Genomic DNA, 23,603 nt, shown 5'->3' with positions numbered 1-23,603 from the left:
GGTATCCGACTATCACCCCCATGGAGAGTGATGTGGAATTACTAATGTAGTAATTTCATACTCAAAATTATACCAGGATTATGGGTTTTGTGTTATGAAAACGAGAAATCAAGAATTACCAGATAAATCAATGTTACAGCTCCAGCTCCTTCAGGTAATTCCCAACGAATTCCTACAGAGGATGGGTGAGGAGAGGCTGGTTTGACATCTTGTCCTATCCGAGGATAGGAGGCTTTGAGATATCAGATAAGGTATATCACACCCTAGCGTAGAATAACAGGGTGTGCGCCATCGGGAATACAGTGGAGTCACGTATGTCTCCAATCCTGCTGGGGGCCTGGGCTCCTGTATGTGTCACTAGTATACAGGTGGAGGGTCATGCTCCTGTGCAGTGTCACTAGTATACAGGAAGAGGGACGTGCTCCTGTATGTGTCACTAGTATACAAGTAGAAGGCTGTTGTCATGTGCTGTGTCACTAGTATACAGGTGGAGGGCGGTGCTCTTGTATGTGTCACTAGTATACAGGTAGAGGGACGTGCTCCTGAATGTGTCACTAGTATACGGTAGAGGGTTGTGCTCCTATATGTATCACTAGTATACAGGTAGAGGGCTGTGCTCCTATGCTGTGTCACTATTATATAGGTAGAGGGTTGTGCTCCTGTGCTGCATCACTAGTACACAGGTAGAGGGTTGTGCTCATGTGCTGTGTCACGGGTAGAGGGTTGTGCTCCTGTATGTGTCACTAGTATACAGGCAGAGGGTTGTGCTCCTGTATGTGTTACTAGTATACAGGTAGAGGGTTGTGCTCCTTGGCTTTGTCACTAGTATAAAGCTATAATGCTGTGCTCCTGTATCTGTCACTAGTATGCTGGTAGAAGGATGTGCTCCTGTGCTGTGTCACTGGAGTCCATGTAGAGGATTGTGCACCTGTGATGTGTCACTAGTATACAGATAGAGAGTTGCTCTTCTGTAATGTACCACTAGTATACAGGTAGAGGGTTGCATTCCTGAGCTGCTTCACTAGTATACATGTAGAGGGCTGTAATGGGTCTGCCAGGTGCTGCCATGTGTGATTGCACTCGGCCCGATGTAGCCGATCCAGAAGAGGACCACGCTGCATCGCTGAAGGGTTACCTACCACCGGAATAGTTAAACTAAGAATTGGGCCTTTGAGACCGCAGGGGACATACCGCCATTGGTACTTCAAACCCCTAGACTCTGGAGACTGAACTTACTAACAGAGTCCAAGGTAAGAACTCTTGAGTACGACTTACTGATTTACATTCCCTGGATGAGACCATCAGTGAATGGGGAATAACACTGAACCTGTTGCACTTGAGGAGGGAGGACAGAGAGTGGCTTGACAACTACAAGAGCCCCAACCCCAAGGAGTTTGTAATATTGCTTTTTACATTGTTTATCTGTTTGTGTAGAGTTAGAATTAAAATAGTTCTTTTTATATAAAAACAAGTATTTGACTGCACATTGATGTATTGTTCGCAATGCTCGCATTTTGAGGTATGAGCCATGTTCACTGATCTGCATCTTTCCCCGAAGGAGCCTTGAAGGCTTGAGCTACACTACCCTAGTGAGATTCAGGTGCAGAAGGGGTGCTTGACCCAGGTGAACAGGATCCATAGGAGGGCGGGCCCTGTGACATCGGTAGTAAAAGGCCTCAGACACCTCGGTTGGGTCCAGTAGCCGCGTGGCCCTCTGAACAGTGTTCTGATGCATGCATAGACAAACTTACAGAGGCACACACTCATACATATGCACAAATGCATGTTCACACTTGCACACAGATGCATAGATGCATGCACATACACACAGATGGACAGCTCCGCCTCATGCATACATAACCTCACAGAGGCACACATTCACACAGAAGCACACATTCATGTGCATACTCACAGATGCATAGATGCATGCACATACTCACAGATGGATATCTCAGCTCCATGCACACATAACCTCACAAAGGCACATTCTCACAGAAGCGCACAGTGTGCTCTCACACAAATGTTTAGATGCATGCACATACTCAAAGATGGATAACTCTGCTTCGTGCATACATAACCTCACGGAGGCACAGAGTCACACAGATGCGCACATTAGTGTGTGCACTCACAGAAGCATCGATGCATGCACATACTTTACAATGGATATCTCCGCTCCATGCATACATAACCTTACAGAGGCACACGCTCATACAGATGCGCACATTAGTGCGCACACTCACAAATGCATAGATGCATGCACATACTCACAGATGGATATCTCCGCTCTGTGCATGCATAACCTCACAGAGGCACACACTCATACAGATGCACAAATTAGTGTGCACACTCAAAAAAGCATGTGCATACTCACAGATGGACATCTCCGCTCCGTGCATACATAACCTTACAGAGGCACACGCTCATACAGATGCGCACATTAGTGCGCACACTCACAAATGCATAGATGCATGCACATACTCACAGATGGATATCTCCGCTCTGTGCATGCATAACCTCACAGAGGCGCACACTCATACAGATGCACAAATTAGTGTGCACACTCAAAAAAGCATGTGCATACTCACAACTAGATATCTCGGCTCCATGCATACATAACCTCACAGAGGCACACACTCATACAGATGCGCACATTAGTGTGCGCACTCACAGATGCATGCACATACTCAACGATGGATACCTCCGCTCTGTGCATGCATAACCTCACAGCGACACACATTCACACAGATGCACAAATTAGTGTGCACACTCAAAAAAGCATGTGCATCCTCACAGCTGGATATCTCTGCTCCATGCATACATAACCTCAGAGGCACACACTCATACAGATGCACAGATTAGCGTGCGCGCTCACAGATGCATAGATTCATATCTCTGCTCCGTGCATACATAACCTCACTGAGGTACATATTCACACAGATGCACACATTAGTGTGCGCACTCACAGATTCATGCACATACTCACAGACGGATATTGCTACTCCATGCATACATAAACTCACAGAGGCACATATTCGCACAGATGTGCACATTAGTGTGCAGACTCACGGATCCATAGATGCATGCACATACTCACAGCTGGATATCTCTTCTCCATAACCTCACAGAGGCACACACTCAAACAGATGTGCACATTAGTGTGCACACTCACAGATGCATGCACACACTCACAGATTCATATCGCTACTTCGTGCATACATAACCTCACTGAGGCACATATTCACACAGATGAACACATTAGTGTGCGCACTCACAGATGCATGCACATACTCACAGATTCATATCTCTGCACCGTGCATACATGCCTCACAGAGGCACACACTCTTACAGATGCACACATTAGTGTGCGCACTCACAGATGCATAGATGCATGCATATACTCACAGATGCATATCTCTGCTCTGTGCATACATAACCTCCTGGAGGCACACATTAGTGTGTGCACTCACAGAGGAACTGAGAAAAGTTCTATTGTAGAAATTGTCTTTGAGCCCACTACACTTGTCCCAATATCCATGGCAGTGACTCTGGTCAGTGAATTTACCTGGTGGGGATGATAACCCATTCTTTTGGGGACTCATCGGTTTTAACAGGTCCACACATACAAGGGCACAGACATGAACAAACACACAGAATTCACTGCTGACACTCACCCTCATGGTTTTATATTGTTCCTCTTCCTTGGCTTTAGACTCCAGAATATATTCCTCATCCTTCTTCAGAGGACGCAGCCGCTCTTGAAGTTTTACCTGCAGAGATGAGATTGCAAGAAATATGTAAATATGGATAGGGAGTGGAATCACAAAAGGGACAACTGCACAAGCCCGGGGCCCGATTCACAAAGGTAAACTTAGATCAAAAGTCTAAGTTCAGAACGGAAGTCTAACTTTACTGCCAGTAAAGTTAGACATTTGGTCTATGTTAGACTTTAGGTATAAACTCAGACCAAAGCCTAACTTTTCTACCAGTAAAGTTAGACTTTAGGTCTAAACTTAAACTTCAGGTCAAAACGTAAACTTGTGGTCTAAGTTTGCCTTTGTGAATCAGGCCCCCAGACTTTAAGTACCAGCCAATCCTAACCCGCTACTTGCCTGTGGACTCCAGTTCCAGCCTGATCCACTTGCTGCCTGTGAGAAGTTGGCCTGATATATGCTGTCCTCAGTTCTGAGGGCACCTTGTATCAGTCCAAACAATCTTTGTGGTGTCAGGTTGTAAGTCAACCTTATAGACAAGCTATCCTAAGGGTAGCATGGTCTAAGCAGCCTTAAAGGCTTAACTCAAGAGGTCGTGTTAAGCGAGCTGTTTTACCAATCACAATCCTGTAATATCAAATGAAAGGACACCACACAAGTATATGTTATAAAAATATATGCATTTATTACTAAAAGTAATCCTCAGTACTCTTTATGAGTAAAGAGGCACAAGCGTTTAAACAAAAGCACAATATAACATATAGAAGTTGCACAGTTATGGATGAGCCCTAGGGGCCACTCAAACCATATATTAAAAAAGTGGTATAAGAGATACCAATCGAACAATGGTCAGGCCTAGGGCCTGGGGAATCGCTGGGAGCAGTCAGGACTAGTAATGCTGAAGTTGGGACAAGCCCGTGGGATTCGGGTGCAGCACGTAAAAAGCGGCTTGCACCAATGCAATGTCAATGGTGCGTAAACGTTACACAAATAGAGTTTAAGGACACTTCCGCTGAACCTAGAAGGACAAAACTTTAGACACAGGCCCTAGAGGTGTGTACCAGTGTAGGAACACCAGCGTTGCAATGTTACCTCACCCACAGGAAGCGGGTGCACAGGGTCGAAGTGGCGTCGGGTTTCGTCACGCAGGTTCTTGGTGCTTGAAGCTGAAGAGGCCGCAGGCGATGTGAAGGAGAAGTGTCCGGTGTGATCCAAGGGTGGATCAAAGTAGAAAAGTACCTGAAAGCAGAGGGGACAGAGTCTGGGTCTCTCAGCAGTGACCAGGGTGGAACCAGGTGGGTCGCTCCCAGTCCTTAGTTGTTGTCGAGTTTTTTTAAGCTTTGTTGTATGCATGGTTCCATTGCATTTGTGGTTCTTAGTTGTTGGTCCTTAGTTGTTATTTGACAATTGCAATTGCCAAAAACCGAGGGTTTTGTCTTCCACGAAGAATTAGTGCTTCGGTAACCCTTGAAGTTTGATACTAGGTTAGTGTGCACGATGCCTAGCCATAGCGGATTTCTTGGTTTTCTTAAATGTTGCAACAAGGATTCCCGGTTGGAGGACTCGTGTCGGATACCTCCAGTTGGAACTCCGACATATGAGCTCTATAGTCGACATGGTGTGGGTCCTATTATCTATAATAAATATTGGGTCCGTTACACGAAAAAAGATGGTGTCCTTAGTTGGCCACCGCATAGAAGTTTTGAACTTACGATTTTAGATAATCTTGAAGCTAAATTATTTAAAAGGAAAGCTAGGCCAGCTATGTTTGATTCTTTTCGGTTGTGGCGTAAAGAGGCCAAGCAGAAAGAAATCAAACAGCTTAAAAAGGATCGAAGAGAAGGTTTTGTTCCGATAATGCAAGTTGTACAGCAATGTCAGCGAGATAAAGAAGAGAAAGAAATAGAAGTTTCCACTAGACTACATCATATGAGGATAGACAAATGTTATCCGGTTTTACCAGCTAGTTTTGATAAGAAAGAAGAGGATTCGAAGGAGGATCCCCTGTTAGCGTATTTGATGAAATCGCCACCTCCTTATGCACAGGGTGCTACAGCCCCTGTAATTCCTCCAGTAGTCCCGCCTGTCGTTCCTCCTGTTGTCCCTCCTGTTGTTCCGGCGGCTGCTGGTCAGCCCGTTGTTAATGCTGCGTTTGTCCCACTACCTGTTCCTATTCCTACTGCACCTTTGCCTGTACCTCCTCAACCGCTAGTTTCTGCTACTTCGACTGTCTCGTCTGTCTCTACTGTTCCTACGTTCACTTCTAATATTGTCGCTCCTGTTCTTTTTCCTTCTTCTCCTTCTGCTCGTACCCGTATCCCTAATACTGTTGCTACGCTCTATTCACCACTATCTGGATCGATACTACCACCCAGCGTTTCTGAAACTTCTCAGAGACGAAGTCAAATCCCTGGTGGAAGGGAGAGAGAGACGTTAGTGACAATGACACATAGGTGGATAAGACATCCTGTTAATTACCCTCCACGTGTGGTCTTCGACACGTTTTCTCAGTTTAATGAGCCTACACAGAGATTCGTGTTCGAAGAAATGTGTAATTTTTTGAGGGAGCAATAGTATAATGATGATTTAGATACCGTACCGCCCGATATGATTGAACTTCAAAGTCAATTTTCGAATGGTATGATTGTAGGTGGAGATGTACGACGTGCCTTAGAGCGATTGTTAGCCCATAGGTCGACAGTGCCTTCTCGAGTGTCGTTTGATGACGACTCTGAGAATTGGAAAGCGGCTCCTGGTCAGTATCCTATGAGAGAGGTTCCGCCAGTATGGATGCCAGGTGCTCCTGCTGCCAATCCCCCAGTTTTGCCACATTTCCAAAGAGTTTGGATACACCTCCCATGGAAGCGATCAGAAGTCTTGCAGGTCAAACAGTCCTTGCCTGATCCACGCAAGAATCCGGCGGGTTATTATAACGAGTTGTCCCAATTGGTAGATGCTACCATTATGAACCTTGCCGACATCGACATGCTGTTCGGTAATGTAGTACCACAGCCGGTTTGGGCGAGAATTCGTCAGGAAAATCATGCGAATGAGTTAGGTGGTGATTGGGCTGCATTAATAGCGGCTGATGGACTACAAGTTGGTGGGGCTAAACCTGAGCAGTTAATTTTGGAACTGCCTCAGAAAATAATTACGCTCATGAAAACGCTTATGCCGGCGATGAGAGTGAACTGGGATAAATTATCAGCTTGTAAGCAAAAGAAGGACGAGAGTGTCTCCGATTTCTTCACTAGGTTTGAAGAGGCATTTGTCGATCATAGCGGTCAGGATATGGGCACTGAGGGAGGCCAACGTTTATTTGTCGATAAATTCGTATTAAATTTGTTGCCTGAACTATGCAACAAATTGAAAAATTCAGAAAGTGCATGGGCTGTCTCAACCACTGCACAGATATTAGCAATGGCTCAATATTATGAGAATAGGGAGAAAGAAGAAAGTGATCGTGTAGATAAGAAAACGAAAGAGCTCAAAACGAAGGTTTTGTTGCAGCAAGCGTATCCTCCACGTTCGAATCAAAATGAGTCGCAACAGCAATATAGACCACAATCACAGTCCTCCAGAACACAGCCACGTTCTGACTCCTCTGACTATAGATCTACACTTGGGTATAATCAGTGTGCGTATTGTAGAAGGGAGGGTCACATAAAATACGACTGTCCCGCTTTGCGTGACCGTCTTAATGGTGTATCGTCACGAGGAAGCCGTGGTGGTCCTCAGCAGGCATCTCGAGGTAGAGGCCGCGGTACCATTCACAATCAGAATGATCGCCCTCAGAATTCATCAGATACGAATAATTGTTTTGACCAGCGAAATGCGGGGTCAGTTAGATCTACACAATATCATGTGGACGATTACTACGTTGAACATGAGACTGTTGCAAATGATCATTACTAGGACAGCCACCGACAAAGAGAGGGAGTAGTATCAGTTCCGGTTGATCAGAGTGGGCCTTACGTCGCAGTAGCTACTTCTGGCGTAGTTGAGCCTTTTCTGTTAGACACTGGTGCGACGAAAAGTTCCATCATGCATTCGAAACTCCCTGGCGCACCTTTGTCTGGCTTAACAAATGTTTCTGTTGGATTCTCTGGCGCCCCTGTTAGCAATCCTGTTTCCAGCCCTTTGCCACTTACGATTGGCCCTCGTGAGCTAGAGGCTCCATTGATTCTATCTACTGGTTGTGGTGAGAATCTTTTGGGCTTGGATTTGTTAAAACGGTTATATGCGACTTTGTATTGCTCCCCTGAAGGAGTGGAGCTTACATTAGGTCAGAGAGTAATCTCTCCTATGTACTTGTCGATCGATAAATTCCCACCGGAATTGAGCTCCCTTCCTGCGTCTCTATGGGCCACAGGTCCCAATGACGTGGGTCTCTTGGACATCCCACCTTATATGATCAAGCTGAAACCAAATGTGCGACTGCCACGTATACCACAGTATCGTATCTCCATTGAGGGAGAACGGGCGCTATTAGCGATTGTACACGACCTGATCAAAAAGGATGTCGTTGAAGAAACTCGAGGAAATGTGTGTAATAGTCCTGTACTACCAATTTTAAAACGCACTGATCCATCTAAACCTCCTGTGTACCGTTTCATAATCGATTTGAGAGAGGTGAATAAAATCGTGATTCCACAATTTCCCGTGGTCCCTGATATCACCGCTTTGCTGACTCTGATTCCAGCTTCTGCCTCCTGGTTCACGGTGATCGACCTAAAGAATGCTTTCTTTAGTATCCCGATCGCTGAGGAAAGCAGAGACCTATTCGGATTTTCATTAGGTGGTCGCAGTTTCAGACTAAAACGCGCACCACAAGGCTATTGTGAAAGTCCGTCGATCTATAGCCAGGCACTTAAAAGTCAACTGGATGCATTTGTGTTACCGACGGGTGCGGCTTTGATTCAATACGTTGACGACCTATTAGTGGCAGCTGATACGGAGACTATTTGCAAAACGGCTACAGTATCACTATTGCGCTATCTACATGACTTACATCACAAGGTGTCACCTTCCAAGCTGCAATATTGTTGCCAAGAAGTAACCTACTTAGGTCACTTATTGGCAAAAGAAGGGAGAAGGTTGACCCCAGAGAGAATTGCAGCGATTTCTCGAATGACTGTGCCTAAAACTCAGAGAGATGTACGTGCCTTTCTAGGTATTACGTCATACTGCAGACAATGGATCCCAAATTTTTCACTATTGGCGAAACCATTGTTAGCTCTCACGTGCAAGGATGTTCCGACTCTTTTGCCATGGACTGAAGAGTGTCAGAAAAGTTTCTCTGAATTACGTGATGCGTTGTGTTCGGCTCCTGTGTTAGGTACTCCTGATTACAGTAAGCCGTTTACACTGTACGTTCACGAGAGGGATGGTTGTGCGTTGAGTGTTCTGGCGCAACAATTTGGTGACAAACAGCGCCCATGCGCATATTTTTCTTTGACCTTCGACCCAGTAGCTAGAGCTTTGCCGAGTTGTTTAAGAGCAACAGCGGCAGCCGCGGCGTCCATTCGACAGTCCGCAGGTCTGGTCATGGATAATATGCTTACGGTGATGGTTCCGCATGCAGTTGACACTCTCTTGAACCGAACGAAAACTCAACATTTGACGAGCGCAAGGTTGTCTGGGTATGAGTTGACGTTACTGGCTAGTCACATACGCATAAAACGGTGTAATGTGTTGAACCCAGCAACATTGTTGCCGATCAACATGGAGTCAAGTGGTGAAGCACCACATGACTGTTATCTAAGAACTGAGGAGGAAACAAAGGGTCGTATTGACCTGAAAGATACTCCATTGGTAGATCCCGATGGTACTTTGTATGTGGATGGTTCCTGTTTTAAGTTGCCGAATGGTGATGTGACGACCGCGTATGCTGTAGTGACATTGAGTACGGTTGTAGAAACTGCAAGATTGAGTCAGAATTCGGCTCAGGCTGCTGAGCTGATCGCCTTGACAAGAGCGTGTGTGTTGTCCAGAGGAAAACGGGTGAATGTGTTTACCGACAGCCAGTATGCTTTTGGTGTGGCGCACAGTTTTGGGCGATTGTGGAGAGAAAGAGGATTCTTAACGTCGCATGGCACAAAGATTCAGCATGGACAGCTTGTGAACGACCTTCTAGATGCACTTACATTGCCTAAGCAGGTGGCAATAATCAAATGTAGTGCGCATCGGAAAGTGACGGATGATGTTGGTCGTGGTAATGCGTTTGCAGACGAGATTGCTAAGGAGACAGCTAAAGATCTGACAAATCGGATGTATGTTACGAGTTCAGTGAGATGGCCAACGGAGACTAGTATGTGTGAAGACACAGTTGAGAGTGTGAAGGGAATACAGAATGAGGCCACTGAGACGGAAAAGACTAAATGGAAAGAGAGCACGGGGAAGTTGGATGAGAATGGATGTTGGGTTGAGTTGTCGGAAAAACAGAGATGGATGTTACCGGATGCATATGTGCTCGCTGTTGTTACAATGGCTCATGGTACAGCACACATAAGCGCAAAAGGCATATGCAAGTTGTTGTCTCCTGTATGGAAGAATGATGGTATTACTAAATGTGCAGTGAGAGTGGTTAAGAATTGTATGGTGTGTTTGATGTATAATCCCGGGAAGGGCACTCCCACTCCACCTGGTCATTTTGCCCCTCCTAAATACCCTTTCGAAGTTATCCAGTTGGACTTCATCCATATGGAGAGATGCAACAATTTGAAGTATGTTTTGGTTGTAGTATGTGCGTTCTCCAGATGGATTGAGGCTTACCCCCTTAAGGATAATACTGCCCTATCCACAGCAAAAATTCTGCTCAAAGAGTATTTCCCCAGATACGGCATGCCTCGGATTGTATGGTCGGACAACGGAAGTGAGTTTGTGGGAAGTGTGATGAAGAGTGTGTGTCGTGGTTTAGGTATAGTACAGAAATTTCATAGTGCTAATCATCCTCAGTCAGCGGGTTTGGTGGACGGATACAATGGCACCCTGAAACTGAAACTTGCAAAAATTCAGGCAACAACTGGTTTATCATGGCCAGATGCTTTGCCTCTAGCTCTCTTATCGACCATTGCAACTGTGCACTCTCGAGTAGGGCTTAGCCCATATGAGATTGTGTTCGGCCGTCCTGCTAATATTTGGGGAGTCCCGAGGCCTAAAGAATTTGGTAGAATTGAATATCCCATGCTGATTGATTATCTCCATGATCTGACTGCTAAATTGAGTTTGATTCATCAACAGGTCTTTGAGGCTCTGCCGTCACAAACAGAGGGTCCTGGTCATCGGCTGCAACCAGGGGACTGGGTCCTCACCCGTAACTTCGGACGAAAACGAAACCTTGAGCCGAGGTTTGTGGGACCCTTCCAGGTGCTACTGGCAACAAGGACGGCAGTTCGGCTGGAGGGACGGAAGCATTGGGTACATGCCACCCACACCAAGAAAGTCCCGCTCCCTTTGCCGGCGGATACTTGGATAAAAAAGGGTTTTTCCTCGTCCGAGACCGACGCTCCACTACGCTTTGTCCCGTTCAGCGAAGCTCAGCCCATATCTGGCACCCTTGTTGATTCCCCTCAACCAATTTCCTTTCCATCAACCTTGAAAACTTCAAGTGCTGAACAATTGTCTGAACAATCGAACACTCATTTGCCATCCAATTCACTGTTTGAAGATCAGACTCACCCTGGGAGCAGCCGATACTTTCTTCGCCCACGCACAAAAGACTAATAAAATAATTGTTTGTTATTTTTGGATTCCACATTTACCCTGAATATTGTGGACATTTTATATGATGTACCTTTTTCCCTTTTCCGTGCAGCCAAGAACTTTATAGTAAATTGAATGTTCAATTTATCTAGAACCTATCATCCGGGTTGGCCGTAGGGCCGTGCGGGTACTTTCTTCTGTTTAGCAGTTATCGACACTAGGTCGGTTTCTTTTGTCAATTTCCAGGAACTCCTGGGAATTGATAATCGCTACACAGAACGGAGTGCGTCAAGAACGTCGCGGACGGTCGTTAGAGGATGGAATTTTCTAAGCTGTCGGAAAGAGAGAAAATGTCGGCGCAAAGATCTGCATTAGATAAGGTGTTGCGTACAAAATGCTTCTTGCTACAGGTTTTCATATTGTTCCTAACTGTTTCTATGCTGCTGGTGGGTGGAGTATACTTTGGTTTTCAATCATTGCTGCCTTCTGCCTTACCTACCTCTCCTTCTCATGTTCTCAATTTCGTCTCTACTGTTTCTCCACATTCTTTTCACATACTGCCCCAACATGAGCAAGTCAGACGTGCGGAATTTAGAAACAATTCTTTTGTGCAACTTTTGCATCAGCATCAGTTGGTGGTAAATACTACAAATTGTTGGGTGTGTGGGCTAATGCCACATACCATGGACAGGGGTATCCCGTATTTTGTTCTTCCGTACAGTCCCCAAGGGTCAGCTCGGGCATTCCAAATCATGTTCCATAGTGCACTAGATTCCTACCCCCACCGAGAGCCACGCTCAGCAAGTTTTGGTCCTGGCCCATACCATAAGTCCTTGGCGACAGCGATTGCTGATCTTAATAGAGACATTTTTGATCCTTCACTTATCCCAGAGGAGGAAGTGCAGGCCTACAAGTACCTTAGTGAGGCTGAGTATAGTATATCAGTGGGTGATAGGCAGCTTAAAAGCTCATCTCCAATCTGGATTGTACCTCACCTAGGCCACTTTTGTCTGCAAGGTCATGGCCGAAATCCAAGAGCCCGGCTTGGGAAGAGCGCTTGTGCGGATACTTACGTTCTACCGATGCTCTCTTCCCCTGTCTTCTTAACTGCCAAGGTTACCTATTTTGTATGTTATGATCGAGCATATACGTGGTTACCACACGACTTCTCAGGTACCTGCTATATTGCAAATCTCTTGCCCCCGACTTTCACTGTTGCCGCCGACTATCACAAAACCAGAGTTTTGAGAGGCGTCATTAGTAAAGAGGATACTTCCGGTCAAGAAGCAGGAGACTTCTTCAAGGGTTTCCTACCGTTTTGGGGCCCTATGGTCAATAGCAGAAATCTGAGACAGTTAACTCGTGTAGTAGAGTCAACTGCTAACATAACCGCAAGTGCCCTTGGTAATTTGACAGCAGAGCTACAAGCGGATAGGCTTATGACGTTACAGAACCGTATGGTTCTAGACATTGTTCTAGCAGATAGAGGAGGTGTGTGTAAGGTCATCCATTCGAGCTGCTGCATATTCATACCTGATAACGCTCCAACGGTTTATCAAGCCATCTCCAAGTTGCACAAAATCTCGGAGTCCATACACGTGGACGAGGGAGATTGGACGCTTCTAGGATGGTTTTGGGGCCTAATGTCGACCTGGGGTTGGAAGATTCTGATGATTATAGGGGTTGTTGTGACGTTCCTGTTCACGTGTTGTCTTTGAATACAGTGTGGTCCTGCCTTATGTGGCCTTTGTGATACAACGTGTATAAGAAGGCCATCTGTTTCCAGAGAGGCATTGATGGATAGAATAATGTTCCAGCAACACCTGAATGATCTGATGAATATCGAGATCGACTCTGATTTCGACTAGTGCTTGCCTACATGAGGGCAAAAGGAGCGTCTGAGGTTCCGTGAAAATCGTTACGGTGGTTTGGGCATTACCGAATATGGACGAGTTTGGTATCTATGAACCGTAACTGGCGAGTTCGGTAAATGTACGCGTTTTCACTACACTACCTGACTTGTTTCGCCTTATTTACGTGTTTCTACATCTGAACCCTTGGGTTCCATTTTAGATACGGCATCCATTTTGTTTCTTGCCCTCACGTAGTCAGTGAACAGGCAACTGTCCGCATCGTGACCTGTTAGTTCCCAAGCCATACGGAAGACGCATATTCCTTTCATGCGTCTTTATGACCGGAGGAATGACACTGCAGAGGCAAATGGCTCAGCTTGAGGGTAATCTTGCCGTACCGGCCTATTGTTTCAGCCGTGCATGTGCTGGGATCAAGCTCTTTGATCCTATGATCATGTTTCCAATATTACCCCCACACTCTTCTCTTTAGGTGTGCCTGACTTCCTAGCAGCTGTTCTTGTCTCTTTACTCTTGCTCATTTACAACTCAAGTGGAATGTGCCTCATGATGGGAAAATGTGCCTTTACAGTTGGGAACTGGTAATGTTACTGTAATTATGTTCCGGGGTTCTGAAAACATGAAAGCGACCCTTTTATTGGTTTATTGTGGGAACTGGGTTGTAACCGTTTGTTCACATGTTATGCAATGGCAAAATCTTATATAAAAGAGAGCGACTCACATATGGAATTGAAGCAGATTCGTAGAACCTACACGCTGTTGTACTTCTAGCGACTTTTGCCTCCCTGCAGTAATAAACTCTGATCTCTGACGCCGAAGGAAGTCTCCCGTGTCTCTGTCACTTGTGCGCCGAATCAGGTATCCCACGAAGGTTATAGGTGTTGTTCCCTGGCACCGCTGGGCTTAATTAGCACAGTCCTTCACAGGAAGGAACCAGGCAATGTCAGGCACAATCAGGTGGTTGTCGAGGAGCTTCTCTCCGCTGCCACGTGGGCTCTGGGGCATCTGCGACGTCCAGGAGCAGGTCACGATCTGTCCCACGTAGGCTCTCGCTGTCGGCGCAGTCGGCTTCAAGATTGGAGCAAACAACACTTGGCAAGAGCAATCCACGCAGGACTGGAAGATTGCTTCTCACTCGGACCAGGAAGGTCAGAGCGGGGGCTCCTTTTCAGGGGAGCTGGTGCAAGTCTGGAGCAACCAGAATCACAAGTCGTATTTAGGTTTTCGTCGGCACAGGGACCACAAGCCAGCTGGCAAGTGACCGGGCCAACGCGTTGAGCCAAAGAAAGCAGAAGGGCCCCACGCAGCACTCGTCGAGTGTGGAGGGGTGAGCTTCGGTGCAAGAGTGGCTCAGGGTTGGGGCTTCTCAAACCCCGATGTACAGCTTCGAGGGTCACTCGTGGGCTGCACGGTCAGCGTCTCGTGGTCTTTTCAAGATGGCGGCTCCCACGCTTCCGGTCGCCTCCACGGGTCTCAGCTCTGCAGGGACTGTGAATCGGGCTGTAGGAAGGCAGGCAAGCTTGATCTCGTCAATCTCTGTCGCTCGAGTTCCGGCGAGAACTGCAACAAAGCAGACGTCGAGGTGCTGGATGGTGCCTGTTTGCACAGGGTGGTCACTCCTTGACCACAAGGGAGATTCTTCAGTCTTCTACGTCGAGTAGGATGTCGAAGGGTCCACAGTTTCGTTTCTTATGTTTCGTCAGGATAATCTGAAGTGCATTGGCACTGCTCCCATTCTTATACCAATCTAGGGGGCTGGATTACATGCTAGGTCCCCTCCTATGGATGGGACCCAGGAAGGGGGTGGTTACACCCCTTTCCTTTGATCCAGGCCGCGCTGGGACTGGAGTGCCCCAGAACCGGTTTGACCGGATTATGCAAGGGGAAGCCTTGTGCTCCCCAGGCAGTGTCTGGTTTCTTTCAAACCTCCCTGCTACAATCCACTATCTCCTGTCTGGGGTGGTGTGACACCTCCCTGTGGCAGGAAATCCTTTGTCCAGTCCCCCTTGGCTGAGTTTCGGTCAGCTTCAGGGGGTCAGGCTTGTGTCTGTGGCAGAAGCATCCATTTTGTGGATCTGAGGCTCTTTTAGGAATCAACCGCGTTTCAGTAAAGTAACATGTCTTCTCCCTCCAGAAGGGTGGAATGCTATCCCCGTCGACAGAACTGTCGAGGGGATAGTATTCCAAATCGTATGACACCTTACACGACATGTTTTGATAAAGCCAAACCAAAGATGACATATAACCGCGAGGATTATAATGCGCTTTAAGAGTATATGGTATGGCATTATCCCGGAACAGCTTAGGGAGTTGTTCCCGACAGCTGCAGACAGGCTCAGCTCATGCTCGAGCTCCATCTCACATTAAACCACGCACTCTGCCCTCAGGATCGATAGGGCCTTCCATAGGAGTGGCTCACAGGTTTATATGTGTCCAGATATAGGTTTAGATATAGGTATACTATACCTAAGCAAGAGGTGATTGCACCAACTTGCCCCAGCTGAGGGATAAGCCAGTTGTGTCAATTTAAGAACCAGCCAGGGGTGGCAAAAGATATGCTGCAGCCCCTGGTAGGCCTTGGTGGCACCTATGCCCTGAGCACCTATAGTGCATGGTACAGGGGCTGACAAGGAGTCCATTTCCAATTGTGGTATGTACCTAGGGTACATGGAATCCATTTTACAGAGAGAGCAGATAGCCTGGGCCCTGATTAGCAGGGAACCGGGCCAACTAAGTCGAAAACCAGCTAAACACAAGGCAAAAAAATCTGGGGTAACCATAGTCAGGTAGCCACCTTCCTACACAACCCCCCTCCCCAAACGAAAGGAGATAAGGCTATCCTTGTCCAGGTAAGCCTATATTGCCTGAGTGGCCATATAAGGAAGTACCTGCACTAGCATGGGTACCCCCTGTCTCATGGTCCACTAAGCAGTCCCTCACCCTTGGGGTATTAGAGGGTCTCCACCATAGGGAATCACTACCTTGGGTGTGTTTATGCAAAGTTAAAGGCTGGTTTGGATATGGAGTATTGAAGTGAGGCTCCACTAATTTAGGGCTCAGCTTCCTCCAATTATCTTCCACCATGTGTGCCTTTCTTTCTTCAACTGAGTTGCACTGTGCTCTCAGGGTCAACCTCTGGCTACCTAAAGCTGGAGGCTGGGTCCCTCTGTTTGGCTTACTGGTGGGACAGTTCGGGTTTGGGCCCTTTGGGTCCCAGGTTTGGCTGTGCCCAACAGAATCCATCTGTGGGAGGTCCCTAACTGTTTTTAAGGGGGCTCCCTCAGGAGTTTTTAAAGTTTTAACCTTACTAGAGCTACTAGTTTTGGTGCCCCTAATCTGTTGATGGGGGTGCTTTATTTGACAGGGGCCCTGGGGGGTCTCACTGTCCTTCTTGTCCTCTGCAGCCCTGGGCTGACTAAGGCAAGGTAGAGAGGGGCAGGTTACCTGCTCCAGACTGGGTCCCACCTGAGAAGGGTCCACTGCCATCAGAGGCTCTGTCAGGTCAGGCCTAACAACCTCTGGGACAGCTCCTTCATCAGGGGTAAGATCAGTTCCCTGAGGAGGCTGATCCTGTCCTAATGTCTGGTGAGGGGAAGATTTCTCTTCCTCCTCCATGCTCTCAGTTTGGGTGGAGTGATCCCTCATTTCAGGCTTCACAACAACCGTATCTGTTTGAGTTTGGGCTGTGGCCATCACAGCCCCACCAACCTTTTCAGGAGGAGACTCAGTTTGGGTTTCTGCTGTTACCATAACAACTTTGCTATTCTGTTCAGGAAGAGCTTCTGCTAAAGATGGGGCTGAGTCTTGCACAGCCCTACCAACCTTTTCAGGGAGGATATCTTGAATTGGGGCTATAGCCAGTACAGCCCCACTAACCTTTCCACTGGAGTTTACCATTCTAGAATGGATTTCCTGTTCAACCTCAGCCCAGGCTGGGATTTCCAAATCATTACCCAGTAGACAGTCTACAGGCAAGTTTGGTGACACTGCCACTCTCTTTGGGCCAGTGACACCTCCCCAGCTGAGACTTACTACTGCCATGGGATGATTTGTTTGGATACCATCAATGTTTGTTACCTGGTATGTGGCACCAGGTAAAAGTTGTTTAGAGGGGACTATACAGTCAGCCACCATGGTGATGCTAGCCCCTGTGTCTCTAAAAGCTTCAACTTTCAAACCATTGATGATGGGTTCTTGTCTATATTTGCTCAAGGTTGTTGGGCAATCAGAGAAGTTGGCAAACCCCATGCCATTCTCATACACAAGATTATTTGGGGATGGGGACCTGGATAGGCCAGGTTCCTCCTGGGCTCCAAAAGTAAACCCTCCCATATTCCTGAGTGTGCTCCCACCTCCTTGTGGTAAATAAATAAATAATACCCTATTTTTGACTAGACATATATCATAACAGATAGCTCAATAAATAAGAGTCAAGATTCGAGGTAGTAGGAGTTTTGCAGGTTTAATACAGCATAAGGACAGGAACAGGACAACCTGCATGGGAATAGGATGGCAGGGCCCAGCAGGACGACAGGGGGCCCAGCAGCTGCTGGGGCTCGGGTCTGGGATGAGCGCGCTGACTTTTAATAACAATACAAGAGCATATATACATAACGCAAACACATAGCATTACATTGCAGTAGGCGTAGCAGTGGGTGGAGCAGAAGGCGTGACGCGTAGCAGTCGCGAAAGATAAGAGTAAAAAGAAGGTGTAACAGGGCGTATACATAGACATGTGATGCAAACGTAACAGAATATGTCATGAATGGGCGGAAACATAGGAGGGGGCTACCTAAGGAGCCGGGACCTCTAACCTAATGGTGCGCGCAAACTGGCAATGACGTGTTACGAGGAGAAGCTGGGGGCTATGAACTCTGTGCTAGGAGCAGAGACTAAAGTCTGGAGGGTCGGAGCGACATGTACCTAAACAGTATCTAGTATCTGATGTTTAGGGAACATGTTGATATAAACTAGAAGTCATGAGAGGAAAAGCTAACTGACTCTAAGACTGGACCATGCATTATTCTACATGTAGTGCGTGATGAAGAATATTAAATGACCAGTAAATACAGTATTTCTCTTACATGGAGCCGTGAAGGCTAGACAATGACGGAAACTATTGATGCGATTCAGTAGCTTAGGAATGCAGGGAAGGAGGACTAAACTGATAACTGGAATCATAACATAGTCTTGGCAGACTCAGAGGCAGAGCCAAGCTGCACCGGGCACTGCGAGGCAGGAAGTAAGTGAAGGGTCGAGGATACAGGTGGGGGCTGGATCCCTCCTCAGCGAGGCTTCAGGAGGCAGGAGCTGAATCTGATGTCCGGGCCCTGTTGAGGCCTGGAAACGGGGACTTTATAATGAAATAACGTGCACACTGAGAAACGTGGCAACGTAACTTTACATAGGCCTGATATTCGTAGTATTCACGAGGACTGGAAACTGGCATACTAGAGGAGGACACAACTATAATTGCGTCTTGAATCGGACATGGGGAATAACATATGCATATTGGTCATGCACACATAACATATGATGGATGACACGTAGGGACACAGAACATGGCAAAATTTACTTTTCCACATCCTGGGGGATTACTGCTGACAGTAACAGGAGGTGTTGGAGCTGGCTTTGGAGGTAGATTTTCTTTATTGCCATTCTTGGGACAACAGCGGTCTGTTTTGTAATGCCCAACCTGTTTACAGGCATGACAATAAGGCTTTTTCTCAGTTGATTAAGTGTCTTGGGACCCACCTTCATTCTTGGAGTTTTGGGGCCCTGGGGAAGTCTTTTCTTTACTTTTATCCCCACCCTTATCTTGAGGCTTGGTAGACTCCTTCTTCTGGTTATTGTCCTGATTCTTAGGCCTAATCCTGGTTCTGACCCATTTATCTGCCCTCTTTCCCAATTCTTGGGGAGAGGCCAAATCTGAGTCCACCAGGTGCTGGTGTAAGAGCTGGTTCTGACAATTACTTAGGATCTGCTCCCTCATAATCAAATTATACAATCCTGTATAGTCATGTACTTTGCTGCCATTTAGCCAACCCTCCAGAGCCTTAGTTGCACAATCAACAAAATCAGGCCCCAGTCCTGAGTCTGTGTCTTCTGGGTGTCTCTGAACTTTAACCTGTATTGTTCAGTGGTTAAGCCAACCCCATCTATCAGAGCACTCTTCAGGACATTGTAATTGTTTGCATCCTCATGTCTAACAGTGAGGAGCTTATCTCTCCCTTTCTCAGAAAAGGAGTACCATAAGATTGCAGCCCACTGTTCTTGAGGAACCTGCTGTACCATGCAGGCTCTCTCCAGAGCAGTCATCCATTTGTGGATGTCATCCCCTTCCTTGTAGGGGGGCACAATCTTTGTCAGGTTTCTACTATCATAGGAGCTGGGTTTCTCTCTAGGAATATAGCTGCCACCAGTGGAATCTAATCCACACAATTTTTGCTCTCTTGCCAAAGCAAGTCTAGCCTGGGCCAAGGCTACCTCTTCCCTCTCTATCTAGAGTTGGACAGCCCTCATTCTGGTCCTATGCTCCTTCTTCTGGGCTGGAGTCATCCCTCTTTGTGATTCTCTGGAGACATTAGAAATGTGAGAGTCCTGTGAAGGGGATCTCACTCTCCTATTGCCTGGGAAAATCTGGTTTAGGGATCTGGGGAGGTGCTGGCCCTCTCCATTCCCAAGTAGGTTCAAGTTGGCTTGGCTAAGCCTACCAACTATTGCTTGGTCACCCCTCTGCTCAGGATCTGTATCAGAATCCTCTTCCTCCTCTTCTTCCTCCTCCTCACCTCTCTCTTGGGAGTCTACATTCTCAGGGGGTTTCACTCCATCTCCTGACTCTGGGGAAATTTCTTTCTCTCTCTCCAAATCATCCAGTTCTAGGATGGCTATCAGGGAAGGAATGGTGGGGCTTCTGCCCCTTTTTAGCCCTCTTGAAATGCACAAGGCACACAAGTCTTTGCGGCTAAGTTTGTCATAGCTGGAAGTTGCCTTGGTAAGGTCAACTGTCGCAGGGAGAGAGCCTGCAGCTCCTCCTGCGTCAGACATGACTGCTAGTGAGGTGTAAGTGGTGCACTTACCTACACTAAGTGTTTTCCTACTGTACCTTGCTAGTGAGTTGTAGTCAGAGTGTGCTAAGCTCTTTAATCTACAACTACTAAGTTCAGTAGAACTTAAATATGCTAAGCTTTTGTTTATATGTACCTAAGTACTTTTATGTGATCTTTCAATTTGATAAAAAGATTGAAATGGGAAAACAACAGCAAGCTCAAATCCGCACCGCTGCACACCAATGTGAGCAGTTGGCCTGATATATGCTGTCCTCAGTTCTGAGGGCACCTTGTATCAGTCCAAACAATCTTTATGGTGTCAGGTTGTAAGTCAACCTTATAGACAAGCTATCCTAAGGGTAGCATGCACTAAGCAGCCTTAAAGGCTTAACTCAAGAGGTCGTGTTAAGCGAGCTGTTTTACCAATCACAATCCTGTAATATCAAATGAAAGGACACCACACAAGTATATATTATAAAAATATATGTATGTATTACTAAAAGTAATCCTCAGTACTCTTTATGAGTAAAGAGGCACAAGCGTTTAAACAAAAGCACAATATAACATATAGAAGTTGCACAGTTATGGATGAGCCCTAAGGGCCACTCAAACCATATATTAAAAAAGTGGTATAAGAGATACCAATCGAACAATGGTCAGGCCTAGTGCCTGGGGAATCGCTGGGAGCAGTCAGGACTAGTAATGCTGAAGTCGGGACAAGCCTGTGGGATTCGGGTGCAGCACGTAAAGTGCGGCTTGCACCAATGCAATGTCAATGGTGCGTAAAAGTTACACAAATAGAGTTTAAGGACACTTCCGCTGAACCTAGAAGGACAAAACTTTAGACACAGGCCCTAGAGGTGTGTACCAGTGTAGGAACACCGGCGTTGCAATGTTACCTCACCCACAGGAAGCGGGTGCACAGGGTCGAAGTGGCGTCGGGTTTCGTCACGCAGGTTCTTGGTGCTTGAAGCTGAAGAGGCCGCAGGCGATGTGAAGGAGAAGTGTCCGGTGTGATCCAAGGGTGGATCAAAGTAGAAAAGTACCTGAAAGCAGAGGGGACAGAGTCTGGGTCACTCAGCAGTGACCAGGGTGGAACCAGGAAGGAACCAGGCAATGTCGGATGCAATCAGGTGGTTGTCGAGGAGCTTCTCTCCGCTGCCAGGTGGGCCCTGGGGCATCTGCGATGTCCAGGAGCAGGTCACGAACTGTCCCACGTAGGCTCTCGCTGTCGGCGCAGTCGGCTTCAAGATTGGAGCAAACAACACTTGGCAAGAGCAATCCACGCAGGACTGGAAGATTGCTTCTCACTCGGACCAGGAAGGTCAGAGCAAAGGCTCCTTTTCAGGGGAGCTGGTGCAAGTCTGGAGCAACCAGAATCACAAGTCGTATTTAGGTTTTCGTCGGCACAGGGACCACAAGCCAGCTGGCAAGTGACCGGGCCAACGCGTTGAGCCAAAGAAAGCAGAAGGGCCCCACGCAGCACTCGTCGAGTGTGGAGGGGTGAGCTTCGGTGCAAGAGTGGCTCAGGGTTGGGGCTTCTCAAACCCCGATGTACAGCTTCGAGGGTCACTCGTGGGCTGCACGTCAGCGTCTCATGGTCTTTTCAAGATGGCGGCTCCCACGCTTCCGGTCACCTCCACGGGTCTCAGCTCTGCAGGGACTGTGGATCGGGCTGTAGGAAGGCAGGCAAGCTTGATCTCGTCGATCTCTGTCGCTCGAGTTCCGGCGGGAACTGCAACAAAGCAGACGTCGAGGTGCTGGATGGTGCCTGTTTGCACAGGGTGGTCACTCCTTGACCACAAGGGAGATTCTTCAGTCTTCTACGTCGAGTAGGATGTCGAAGGGTCTACAGTTTCGTTTCTTATGTTTCGTCAGGATAATCTGAAGTGCATTGGCACTGCTCCCATTCTTATACCAATCTAGGGGGCTGGATTACCTGCTAGGTCCCCTCCTATGGGTGGGACCCAGGAAGGGGGTGGTTACACCCCTTTCCTTTGATCCAGGCCGCGCTGGTACTGGGGCTGGAGTGCCCCAGAACCGGTTTGACCAGATTATGCAAGGGGAAGCCTTGTGCTCCCCAGGCAGTGTCTGGTTTCTTTCAAACCTCCCTGCTACAATCCACTATCTCCTGTCTGGGGTGGTGTGACACCTCCCTGTGGCAGGAAATCCTTTGTCCAGGCCCCCTTGGCTGAGTTTCGGTCAGCTTCAGGGGGTCAGACTTGTGTCTGTGGCAGAAGCATCCATTTTGTGGATCTGAGGCTCTTTTAGGAATCAACCGCGTTTCAGTAAAGTAACATGTCTTCTCCCTCTAGAGGGGTGGAATGCTATCCCCGTCGACAGAACTGTCGAGGGGATAGTATTCCAAATCGTATGACACCTTACACGACATGTTTTGATAAAGCCAAACCAAAGATGACATATAACCGCGAGGATTATAATGCGCTTTAAGAGTATATGGTATGGCATTATCCCGGAACAGCTTAGGGAGTTGTTCCCGACAGCTGCAGACAGGCTCAGCTCATGCTCGAGGTCCATCTCACATTAAACCACGCACTCTGCCCTCAGGATCGATAGGGCCTTCCATAGGAGTGGCTCACAGGTTTATATGTGTCCAGATATAGGTTTAGATATAGGTATACTATACCTAAGCAAGAGGTGATTACACCAACTTGCCCCAGCTGAGTGATCAGCCTGTTGTGTCAATTTAAGAACTAGCCAGAGGTGGCAAAAGATATGCTGCAGCCCCTGGTAGGCCTTGGTGGCACCTATGCCCTGAGCACCTATAGTGCATGGTACAGGGGCTGACAAGGAGTCCATTTCCAATTGTGGTATGTACCTAGGGTACATAGAATCCATTTTACAGAGAGAGCAGATAGCCTGGGGCCCTGAGTAGCAGGGAACCGGGCCAACTAAGTCGAAAACCAGCTAATCACAAGGCAAAAAAATCTGGGGTAACCATAGTCAGGTAGCCACCTTCCTACACTGCCGTTTGACCAAGCGACACCGCTGCTGCCTAGGTTTTCAAACGGGTATTCCGCCTGGGTTTTTTCCACTCACTGTGCTTCCCACCGACAGAATCCCCACCCACCAGAGGCCCTCCTTAATGCAGGCCGCACTGCGATCACACATTGAATGTGCACAGCAAAGGCAGGCCCGTCTGTACCCGTCCATGCCTGGGACACTCCCATCGCCAGGACCCCTGGCCGCACGGCCCTCAAGGATCTTCGCTCAGCCTAACACTTTACAACGTCTACATGACGCCATAC

At 47.4% G+C, this 23,603-nt stretch overlaps 1 protein-coding gene across 1 annotated transcript in view; it reads right to left on the bottom strand.

Moving 5' to 3' along the window:
- Nucleotides 1-23,603, bottom strand: part of LOC144752365 (uncharacterized) — a 229,231-nt gene that overhangs the window by 76,407 nt on the left and 129,221 nt on the right. The window contains exon 2 of the mRNA XM_078640299.1: nt 3,672-3,767. Within this exon, the coding sequence (XP_078496425.1) occupies nt 3,672-3,767 (96 nt within the window). The remainder of the gene's footprint in view (nt 1-3,671; nt 3,768-23,603) is intronic.

Source organism: Lissotriton helveticus, chromosome 5_1 (genome assembly GCF_964261635.1).
Source record: "Lissotriton helveticus chromosome 5_1, aLisHel1.1, whole genome shotgun sequence".
In the NCBI taxonomy this organism is placed as follows: Eukaryota; Metazoa; Chordata; class Amphibia; order Caudata; family Salamandridae; genus Lissotriton; species Lissotriton helveticus.
Note: the sequence above shows the minus strand (reverse complement) of the source record. Positions and strands in the feature narration are given on the sequence as shown.